The sequence below is a fragment of the Bufo gargarizans genome, chromosome 3 (assembly GCF_014858855.1).
Source record: "Bufo gargarizans isolate SCDJY-AF-19 chromosome 3, ASM1485885v1, whole genome shotgun sequence".
NCBI lineage: Eukaryota > Metazoa > Chordata > Amphibia > Anura > Bufonidae > Bufo > Bufo gargarizans.
Genome location: NC_058082.1, coordinates 204,583,464 through 204,595,670, shown reverse-complemented (window position 1 = coordinate 204,595,670; position 12,207 = coordinate 204,583,464). Strand labels below are relative to the sequence as shown.

General features: G+C 48.7%; 1 protein-coding gene across 4 annotated transcripts in view; it reads left to right on the top strand.

Moving 5' to 3' along the window:
• The first annotated feature begins 372 nt into the window (after positions 1-372).
• The window catches only part of TMEM131 (transmembrane protein 131), a 211,592-nt gene continuing 199,757 nt past the window's right edge, over positions 373-12,207 (top strand). For 3 of the 4 annotated variants that reach the window (XM_044288479.1, XM_044288478.1, XM_044288477.1), the window contains exon 1: positions 374-808. In XM_044288479.1, the coding sequence (XP_044144414.1) occupies positions 616-808 (193 nt within the window). In that variant the 5' untranslated portion in view covers positions 374-615. Of the gene's footprint in view, positions 809-12,207 lie in introns of all 4 variants that reach the window. The other variant, XM_044288480.1, reaches the window with a different exon arrangement.

Sequence of the window (12,207 nt, the reverse complement as noted above, 5' to 3'; positions counted from 1 at the left end):
CGGAAACTTTAGCAATAGAGGATGCAGCGTTCATAACAGAACTATGGTAATAGCCACAGCAGAGCTGCAGTGTAAAGTATGGGGGAGTCACATCTGCTTTCCAATCCCTCCTCTTCTATAAATGAGCAATGAGTATAACATGAGCATTCCCTTCAGTGGAGACACATGATGAGGATGTCCTGTCACATGAATGTACACAGGGATATGTCTGCCACATGTGTGCCCTGGTGATAGCTCCACATTGCTATGGGCAAACTCATTGAGCCCGGCAGGAGGTCCCACGGCTGCCCGCCAGGGGTCGCTGTAGAGTGGCGCTGCGCTAAGCTGAGAGGCGGCGATACAGGTCACAGGAAGCGGATGTTTGCAGGCAGCCTGTCTAACTAGAGAGAGTGAGGAAATGAAAACAGAGGTTGACGCTCTTGCCCCGAGTTCTCTACTGCTCTGGTGGAGTTGTGCTGAGTTGAGAGTAGGTGGTGGGCTGTAGAGACCGCACCTGAGAGAGACAGTGGACTGGCTGACAGGAGACTGCTGCTGGGACGTTTCCACCCTGGGAAGAGGAAGGCGGATTGTATTCACATGTTGTTTTCCTAGGAGCTGCCTGTACACACAGCCAGCATGACCGGGACCCCGGCCCTCAGTCTTCTACCCCAGCGACACTGCTGCTGCTGCGGGCGATACACACGGGGAGACCCCGGGATTAGGAGCAGACCCGTGCGTGAGGAGAGGAGCAGCCGCATTCCTTGTACTGGCATCTACAGCCTCCTCCTCACCTTGTTAACCCTGCACACGACCCGCAGCCACACAGAAGGTGAGCACCGGCGACAGCGGCTCTTGTGTCTTTTATGTGCTCTTTTGAGGGGTGTCCTAATTGTGCCTCCTGCCTTAGGGACCCCCTCACTGCTTGTGCCTCCTGCCTTAGGGACCCCCTCACTGCGTGTGCCTCCTGCCTTGGGGACCCCCTCACTGCGTGTGCCTCCTGCCTTGGGGACCCCCTCACTGCGTGTGCCTCCTGCCTTGGGGACCCCCTCACTGCGTGTGCCTCCTGCCTTGGGGACCCCCTCACTGCGTGTGCCTTCTGCCTTGGGGACGCCCTCACTGCGTGTGCCTTCTGCCTTGGGGACGCCCTCACTGCGTGTGCCTCCTGCCTTAGGGACCCCCTCACTGCGTGTGCCTCCTGCCTTGGGGACCCCCTCATTGCGTGTGCGCCTCCTGCTTTAAGGACCCCCCATTGCGTGTGCGCCTCCTGCTTTAAGGACCCCCCATTGCGTGTGCGCCTCCTGCTTTAAGGACCCCCCACTGCGTGTGCGCCTCCTGCTTTAAGGACCCCCCCACTGCGTGTGCGCCTCCTGCTTTAAGGACCCCCCCACTGCGTGTGCGCCTCCTGCTTTAAGGACCCCCCCCCCCACTGCTTGTGCGCCTCCTGCTTTAAGGACCCCCCCCCACTGCTTGTGCGCCTCCTGCTTTAAGGACCCCCCCCCACTGCGTGTGCGCCTCCTGCTTTAAGGACCCCCCCCCCACTGCGTGTGCGCCTCCTGCTTTAAGGACCCCCCCCACTGCGTGTGCGCCTCCTGCTTTAAGGACCCCCCCACTGCGTGTGCGCCTCCTGCTTTAAGGACCCCCCCCCACTGCGTGTGCGCCTCCTGCTTTAAGGACCCCCCCCCACTGCGTGTGCGCCTCCTGCTTTAAGGACCCCCCCCCACTGCGTGTGCGCCTCCTGCTTTAAGGACCCCCCCCCACTGCGTGTGCGCCTCCTGCTTTAAGGACCCCCCCCCCACTGCGTGTGCGCCTCCTGCTTTAAGGACCCCCCCCCACTGCGTGTGCGCCTCCTGCTTTAAGGACCCCCCCCCCACTGCGTGTGTGCGCCTCCTGCTTTAAGGACCCCCCCCACTGCGTGTGCGCCTCCTGCTTTAAGGACCCCCCCCACTGCGTGTGCGCCTCCTGCTTTAAGGACCCCCCCCCACTGCGTGTGCGCCTCCTGCTTTAAGGACCCCCCCATTGCGTGTGCGCCTCCTGCTTTAAGGACCCCCCCACTGCGTATGCGCCTCCTGCTTTAAGGACCCCCCCCCCACTGCGTGTGTGCGCCTCCTGCTTTAAGGACCCCCCCCCACTGCGTGTGTGCGCCTCCTGCTTTAAGGACCCCCCCATTGCGTGTGTGCGCCTCCTGCTTTAAGGACCCCCCCCATTGCTTGTGCGCCTCCTGCTTTAAGGACCCCCCCCATTGCGTGTGCGCCTCCTGCTTTAAGGACCCCCCCCATTGCGTGTGCGCCTCCTGCTTTAAGGACCCCCTCATTGCGTGTGCGCCTCTGCCTTGGGACCACTTTGTCTTGTGGTTTGGGCATATCCTGATGATTATAAAGTTGTTTGGGACACTTTGGGGCTTCTAGCAGAGAATTATTAATACTGTGGAGCTCCAAGGTGATTGCAGATGAGGGGTGGTAGGAGCACTACCCTGCCCAGGTGCAGACCAGTAATGCATGATGCTGTGTCGGGCCCCTCTGTTGGGCATTGGGTTCTATGTAGGACATAAATGACATTTGGTGGCGGATAAGGCCCCCCCATGGTAACTGATAAGTGACATATTGATTCCAGTGCTCGGTCTCTTCATTTACCTCATGAAGTACATTATTTGGATACATTTCACAATTTCCATGATGATCTCTGCAGGCCGCCTTTTGTGCAGTTCTTACTTGCCGGACGTTTCCGTTCGAGCGACCACATTTGTACTACTTTACTCTCTAACTTCCTCTCTACCCCATTACAACACTCCACTCTGCTGCATACAAACTGCAGCTCAGATTTCATTACAAGAGCGCTCCGGACAGTCCCTGATTGTGTCCTGCCTCGTGGGCGGTGTATGGTCCAACACAGGCACCTGATGGATATGGCTACAGGTTATAGCTATAAAGGGGTCATCCTCTGCACCGCCCCTCGTTCCCAGAGTCCGACAACACTCAGATCCTCCACAGATTAGCTGTAATCTATATGGCAGTGATGGCTGACCTCCAGCAACTCCCAGCATGCTCCATTCATTTTTATGGAGTTCTGAGAACAGCCAAGCAGGTGTACATCTTGGGAGTCACAGTTTTACAAGGTTAGCCGTCACAACTATAGGGGGAACTCAACAGTAAGTGGTCAGTTCCCCTACAGCTTCACCGCCAGAGAAATGTCTGCTCCTCCAAAGTTAGACCGCCTCATTATAGCCGCTTCTTTATTTAGGCTAGTTTCACACTAGCGTTCGGCTGTCCGCTCGTGAGCTCCGTTTGAAGGGGCTCACAAGCGGCCCCGAACGCTTCTGTCCAGCCCTGATGCAGTCTGAATGGATGCGGATCCGCTCAGACTGCATCAGTCTGCCAGCGCTCAGCCTCCGCTCAGCAGGCGGACACCTGAAAGCTGCTTGCAGCGTTCGGGTGTCCGCCTGGCCGTGCAGAGGCGTGCGGATCCGTCCAGACTTACAATGTAAGTCAATGGGGACGGATCCGTTTGAAGATGCCACAATATGGCTCAATCTTCAAACGGATCCGTCCCCCATTGACTTTCAATGTAAAAGTCTGGACGGATCCGCTCAGGCTAATTTCACACTTAGCCATTTTTTGCCAATATAATGCAGACTGGATCCGTTCTGAACGGAGCCACCGTCTGCATTAATATGAGCGGATCCGGTCAGAACGGATCCGATCGAACGCTAGTGTGAAAGTAGCCTTAGTCTGAAATAAGATATCTGACAAGTGTTTTCTTTCTTTTTTTTATTTTTATGTGAAAACCTTGTTAAAATACTGACCTGCTTTGAAATCCATGATGACAGTTTGCTCTTCTTTGGTTACTTACTATCCTAGTGCTGCCTAATAACGCCAATTGTCGGCTGTGTGCGCAATGGACTGTAAAAATATGGTGCTGTTCATGCCACATTTTTTGGCATGGAATGAGGGTCAGTGCCAAGAGAGTCAAGCCATGTCCTATCATAGACACACATGTCGGCAGCAGTAGTCAGGTCCAGGTCCTATATGGACCTGCGAATCTCACCCCATATTTAAAAATTGTCCATGTGTTGCAGCCACAACAGTGACCATACGTATTGGGGTCTCGTCTCCTGGATCCCCTCTGGTGCTATCAGAAGGTAGTTTAGATCAGGCCTTAAAGGGCCAGTACGCAAAGTATTTTGGCACTGACCCCACACATGGCCATTCTTTGCAGGCACAGCCAGCAGACGCACTGCATATTTATTATATCATATACTTCTAAAGGCCACTACACGCTAATTCGGACTCATTTCTGACTCCAAATCGGCTTAAAAGCCCCTGCAAACAAGTGGGACAAAACCTGTGCTGAATCTCCCATTGAAATCCATGGAAAGTGTCGAAAAAAATGCGGTGTGCTTTTTTTATGACGTAAACATCTATTGGTTAAAAAAACCCCGCAAAAAACGCACAATTAATTTTGAAAACCCATCTACAAAATACAGCATAGAATCTGCATATGTGTTTATTATGTGGCTTTTCAATTATTAATTTTTTTATTAAACCAATGGGTGTTTAAGACAAAACTCAGCTTCAGCTTGTGTTTTTTTTGCGCAGGAGAAGCAGAAACGTATGGAACGGTGTTTTGACGCATCCCAATAATTTCAGTGGGAGATTCAGCGTGGATTCTTTCCAAAGATTTTTCCACCTGTTCTGCTTCCCCTTGAAATGAATGGGAGGCTGTTTGTAAGCGTTTTTTTTTTTTTGGAGCCGATTTTTAAGGTGAAAACTTAGTGTGGAGTGGCCCTTAGAATTCTGACATAAATAATGTATGTGTTACACATGTGTTCTGCCGCCTGTGCCTGCACAGAACATAGGAATGTATATGTGCCCTAGCACAACTTTGTGTAGATACAGAATGGACACGTGTGTGGTAGAGAACATAGGTATGTATATGTGCCCTAGCACACCCATACAGAATGGACACGTGTGTGGTAGAGAACATAGGTATGTATATGTGCCCTAGCACACCTTCATTTGTGTGACTTCCATGTGTGTGGTAGAGAACATAGGAATGTGTATGTGCCCTAGCACACCTTCATTTGTGTGACTTCCATGTGTGTGGTAGAGAACATAGGAATGTGTATGTGCACTAGCACATCTCCATGTGTGTAGATACAGAATGGACACGTGTGTGTGTGTGTGTGTGTGTGTGGTAGAGAACATAGGAATGTGTATGCACTAGCACACCTCCATGTGTGTAGATACAGAATGGACACGTGTGTGTGTGTGTGTGGGGTAGAGAACATGGGAATGTGTATCTGCACTAGCACACCTCCATGTGTGTGTGGTAGAGAACATGGGAATGTGTATCTGCACTAGCACACCTCCATGTGTGTGTGGTAGAGAACATAGGAATGTGTATCTGCACTAGCACACCTCCATGTGTGTAGATACAGAATGGACACGTGTGGGTGTGTGTGGTAGAGAACATGGGAATGTGTATCTGCACTAGCACACCTCCATGTGTGTAGATACAGAATGGACACGTGTGTGTGTGTGTGTGTGGGGTAGAGAACATGGGAATGTGTATCTGCACTAGCACACCTCCATGTGTGTGTGGTAGAGAACATGGGAATGTGTATCTGCACTAGCACACCTCCATGTGTGTGTGGTAGAGAACATAGGAATGTGTATCTGCACTAGCACACCTCCATGTGTGTAGATACAGAATGGACACGTGTGGGTGTGTGTGGTAGAGAACATGGGAATGTGTATCTGCACTAGCACACCTCCATGTGTGTAGATACAGAATGGACACGTGTGTGTGTGTGTGTGTGGTAGAGAACATGGGAATGTGTATCTGCACTAGCACACCTCCATGTGTGTAGATACAGAATGGACACGTGTGTGTGTGTGTGTGGGTAGAGAACATGGGAATGTGTATCTGCACTAGCACACCTCCATGTGTGTGTGGTAGAGAACATGGGAATGTGTATCTGCACTAGCACACCTCCATGTGTGTGTGGTAGAGAACATAGGAATGTGTATCTGCACTAGCACACCTCCATGTGTGTAGATACAGAATGGACACGTGTGGGTGTGTGTGGTAGAGAACATGGGAATGTGTATCTGCACTAGCACACCTCCATGTGTGTAGATACAGAATGGACACGTGTGTGTGGTAGAGAACATGGGAATGTGTATCTGCACTAGCACACCTCCATGTGTGTGTGGTAGAGAACATGGGAATGTGTATCTGCACTAGCACACCTCCATGTGTGTAGATACAGAATGGACACGTGTGGGTGTGTGTGTGTGTGGTAGAGAACATGGGAATGTGTATCTGCACTAGCACACCTCCATGTGTGTAGATACAGAATGGACACGTGTGTGTGTGTGTGTGGTAGAGAACATGGGAATGTGTATCTGCAGTAGCACACCTCCATGTGTGTGTGGTAGAGAACATAGGAATGTGTATCTGCACTAGCACACCTCCATGTGTGTAGATACAGAATGGACACGTGTGTGTGTGTGTGTGGTAGAGAACATGGGAATGTGTATCTGCACTAGCACACCTCCATGTGTGTGTGGTAGAGAACATGGGAATGTGTATCTGCACTAGCACACCTCCATGTGTGTAGATACAGAATGGACACGTGTGTGTGTGTGTGTGTGTGTGTGTGTGGTAGAGAACATGGAAATGTGTATCTGCACTAGCACACCTCCATGTGTGTGTGGTAGAGAACATAGGAATGTGTATCTGCACTAGCACACCTCCATGTGTGTAGATACAGAATGGACACGTGTGTGTGTGTGTGTGTGGTAGAGAACATGGAAATGTGTATCTGCACTAGCACACCTCCATGTGTGTGTGGTAGAGAACATAGGAATGTGTATCTGCACTAGCACACCTCCATGTGTGTAGATACAGAATGGACACGTGTGTGTGTGGTAGAGAACATGGGAATGTGTATCTGCACTAGCACACCTCCATGTGTGTGTGGTAGAGAACATAGGAATGTGTATCTGCACTAGCACACCTTTATTTGTGTAGATACAGAATGTATCCGGTCACTAATGCAAACAACATGTTTCTAGTACGGATCAATTAAATCGGAAGATCTGAACAAGTTAAGCGTGCTTGCCTGCTGTGACCTCACCCGTGTGTACCACTGCTGCCATGTGATCCACTGTGAGAAAGTGACGATGACATGGCATCTGGAGGTATCTGGCTGTTGGTTGTGTTTTGCAGGATTGTCTTTAGATGACTAAATGTAATTTTTCCTCTGTTTCATTTTTAACATTTTTTACTTGATTGAATGAGGGTGAGCTGTAATACCAGACACAATGAACAAGAGCGGCGCTGCTTCCTATGACAACTGATTTAAATGTAATTTATCACATCTTTTTAGCATATTTACCCTTTAATGCTGTATCATGTAACCTGTATGTTATTGAGCCATATGAAGCAGGTGTCGACTGCATAATGCAGCTGACAAACTTTGGAAGTGACCTGGATTGGAGATGATTCAAGTCCTGGTCATTTAACACCTAAGATGCCGTTGTCAGTATTACATGGGGCATTTGTGGGCTCATTCACATGACCGCGCCGTGTTTTGTGGTCCTCCAAAACGTGGATGTCGCATGTGTGTATTCTGCAACTTGTGGAACGAAACAGGAGGCCCATCATAGAAATGTCTATTCTTGTCCTCAAAACAGACAAGAATAGGACGTTCTCTGGAACGGAACAACGGATGCGCATTGCCACCCCGCAAAAATATAGAGCATTTCCTATTCTTGCGGAAAATAATAGGCATTTCTACATAGGGCTGGCTGTGTGCCTTCCTCAAAATGCGGAATGCACACAGGCCGGTATCCGTGTTTTGCCCATCTGCAATATGCGGACCGAAAAACACAGGGAATCCGTCACTATGATTCTTTAAATGCAGCATGTACATAACCTCTGAGGACAGTGGCGGGTGGAGAGTTTGACTGGGGCAGTACACCTCTCAAACCGTAACGCAGGTGTCCTACAGCAAGCTCAGGAACCTCCCGTGGAGCAGGATGGCTAGGGTAGATGTTTGTGCTGGCTGCCATATTCTAGAGATGCTGTGATATTCCCAGACCTGCTGTAACTAGTCATTAAAGCTTCCTGCTAACTCCCTCGTGCTCATTGGTTAGACACAGGGCAACCTGCGGCGCTCTTGTGAAACTGCAATTCCCAGCATGCTCCATTTATTTCTATGAGAGCTCTAAGAGCAGAGCAAGTAACTTAGAGGATAGCCGTCCTCTTTATACTTCTTGCCGAGGATGTAATGTGTAAAGGGTTCAATGCTGCAGCAATATATTGTCTGTTCATGTTTTAAGTCACTTAAAGGGGCTGTCTCACTTCAGTAAGTGGCATTTATCATGTAGAGAATGTTACTACAAGCCACTTACTAATGTATTGTTATTACCCATATTGCTTCCTTTGCTGGCTGAATTCATTTTTCCATCACATTCTACACTGCTTGTTTCCATGGTTACGACCGCCCTGCAGTCCAGCAGTGGTCGCTGTGCTTGCACACTACAGGAAAAAGCACCAGCTTATGTGCACTCCCACGGTCCAGAGAGGTTGCAACTTTTCCCTATAGTGTGTAAGCACGACGACCACTGATAGATTGCAGGGTGTTTGTAACCATGGAAACGAGAAGTGTATAATGTGATGAAAAAATGAATGGATTTGGCAAAGGAAACAATATGCATAATAACAGTACATTAGTAAGTGCCTTGTATTAACTTTCTCTACATGATGAATACCACTTGCTGAAGTGAGACAACCCTTTTAAAGGCTATGTACACCTTTGGGGGCAATTTTGGTTTATAATTGTATTGTACTCATTTTTTGCTAAAAATCATATCTTCAATTGGCCTTTTGTTAAAGATATATTGAGCTGTTCTGTCACAAAGGGTTAACTTTTTCTAACTGTGTGACTGGTACTTTCACTTTGTCTTTGTGCTGGTCCTCTAATAAACCTCATCTCTAAACTACTAATGGGTAATAAACTCTTATTTAAGCCACATTCTTATCAGTAAGATAAGGTTTGAGCTATAATGAGTGTTTATAATGTCAGAGAGCAGAGATAAGGAGCCCATCAGCTCCCCAACTGACGGAAAAGACAGAAAATCCACAGGCTGCTACTACAACATCTCAGCTCTGTACACAAAAAAGGATTCCATATTGTTAATAAAGACCAATTGAAAAAATACTTTTTAGCTCAAAATAAGTACAATGCAATAATAAAAATTGCCCCCAAAGGTGTACACAGCCTTTAACCACCTCCCGACCGCTGTACGCGTATATGCTTCCGGGAGGTGGTTGCTTTATTCCTCCTGGACGCATATACGCGTCTTCTCGCGAGACGCGAGATTTCCTGTGAACAGGCGCGCACGCTCACAGGAACGGAAGGTAAGCGAGTGGATCTCCAGCCTGCCAGCGGCAATCGCTCGCTGGCAGGCTGGAGATCCGAATTTTTTAACCCCTAACAGGTATATTAGACGCTGTTTTCATAACAGCGTCTAATATACCTCCTACCTGGTCCTCTGGTGGTCCCTTTTGTTAGGATCGACCACCAGAGGACTCAGGTAGGTCAGTACAGTCCCACCAAACACCACACTACACTACACCCCCCCCCCCCCCGTCACTTATTAACCCCTTATAAACCCATGATCACCCCATATAAACTCCCTGATCACCCCCCTGTCATTGATCACCGCCCTGTCATTGATCATCCCCCTGTCAGGCTCCGTTCAGACGTCCGTATGATTTTTACGGATCCACGGATACATGGATCGGATCCGCAAAAAGCATACGGACGTCTGAATGGAGCCTTACAGGGGGGTGATCAATGACAGGCGGGTGATCAATGACAGGCGGGTGATCACCCATATACACTCCCTGATCACCCCCTGTCATTGATCACCCCCCTGTAAGGCTCCATTCAGACGTCCGCATGATTTTTACGGATCCGCTCCATGTATCCATGGATCCGTAAAAATCATGCGGACGTCTGAATGGAGCCTTACAGGAAGGGTGATCAGTGACAGGGGGGGTGATCACCCTGATTACCCTGATCACCCCCTGTCATTGATAACCCCCCTGTAAGGCTCCATTCAGACGTCCGCATGCGTTCTGTGGATCCGATCCATGTATCCATGGATCCGTAAAAAATCATGCGGATGTCTGAATGGAGCCTTACAGGGGGGGTGATCAGTGACAGGGGGGTGATCACCCTGATCATCCCCTGTCATTGATAACCCCCCTGTAAGGCTCCATTCAGACGTCCGCATGCGTTTTGTGGATCCGATCCATGTATCCATGGATCCGTAAAAAATCATGCGGATGTCTGAATGGAGCCTTACAGGGGGGGTGATCAGTGACAGGGGGGTGATCACCCTGATTACCCTGATCACCCCCTGTCATTGATAACCCCCCTGTAAGGCTCCATTCAGACGTCCGCATGCGTTCTGTGGATCCGATCCATGTATCCATGGATCCGTAAAAAATCATGCGGATGTCTGAATGGAGCCTTACAGGGGGGGTGATCAGTGACAGGGGGGTGATCACCCTGATTACCCTGATCACCCCCAGTCATTGATAACCCCCCTGTAAGGCTCCATTCAGACGTCCGCATGCGTTCTGTGGATCCGATCCATGGATCCGTAAAAAATCATGCGGATGTCTGAATGGAGCCTTACAGGGGGGGTGATCAATGACAGGCGGGTGATCAGGGAGTCTATATGGGTGATCACCCCCCTGTCATTGATCACCCCCCCCCCCCCTGGTAAGGCTCCATTCAGACATTTTTTTTGGCACAAGTTAGCGGAAATTTTTTGTTTGTTTTTGTTTTTTTCTTACAAAGTCTCATATTCCACTAACTTGTGTCAAAAAATAAAATCTCACATGGACGCACCATACCCCTCACGGAATCCAAATGCGTAAACATTTTTAGACATTTATATTCCAGACTTCTTCTCACGCTTTAGGGCCCCTAAAAAGCCAGGGCAGTATAAATACCCCACATGTGACCCCATTTCGGAAAGAAGACACCCCAAGGTATTCCGTGAGGGGCATATTGAGTCCATGAAAGATTGAAATTTTTGTCCTAAGTTAGCGGAAAGTGAGACTTTGTGAGAAAAAAACAAAAAAAAATCAATATCCGCTAACTTATGCAAAAAAAAAAAAATTCTAGGAACTCGCCATGCCCCTCATTGAATACCTTGGGGTGTCTTCTTTCCAAAGTGGGGTCACATGTGGGGTATTTATACTGCCCTGGCTTTTTAGGGGCCCGAAAGTGTGAGAAGAAGTCTGGGATCCAAATGTCTAAAAATGCCCTCCTAAAAGGAATTTGGGCCCCTTTGCGCATCTAGGCTGCAAAAAAGTGTGACACATCTGGTATCGCCGTACTCAGGAGAAGTTGGGGAATGTGTTTTGGGGTGTCATTTTACATATACCCATGCTGGGTGAGAGAAATATCTTGGTCAAATGCCAACTTTGTATAAAAAATGGGAAAAGTTGTCTTTTGTCAAGATATTTCTCTCACCCAGCATGGGTATATGTAAAATGACACCCCAAAACACATTGCCCAACTTCTCCTGAGTACGGCGATACCACATGTGTGACACTTTTTTGCAGCCAAGGTGGGCAAAGGGGCACCTTTCGGATTTCGCAGGCCATTTTTTACAGATTTTGATTGCAAGGTACTTCTTACACATTTGGGCCCCTAAATTGCCAGGGCAGTATAACTACGCCACAAGTGACCCCATTTTGGAAAGAAGACACCCCAAGGTATTCCGTGAGGGGCATGGCGAGTTCCTAGAATTTTTTATTTTTTGTCGCAAGTTAGTGGAATATGAGACTTTGTAAGGAAAAAAGAGAAAAAAAAAAAATAATCATTTTCCGCTAACTTGTGACAAAAAATAAAAAATTCTAGGAACTCGCCATGCCCCTTACGGAATACCTTGGGGTGTCTTCTTTCCAAAATGGGGTCACTTGTGGCGTAGTTATACTGCCCTGGCAATTTAGGGGCCCAAATGTGTGAGAAGTACCTTGCAATCAAAATGTGTAAAAAATGGCCTGCAAAATCTGAAAGGTGCACTTTGGAATATGTGCCCCTTTGCCCACCTTGGCTGCAAAAAAGTGTGACACATCTGGTATCGCCATACTCAGGAGAAGTTGGGGAATGTGTTTTGGGGTGTCATTTTACATATA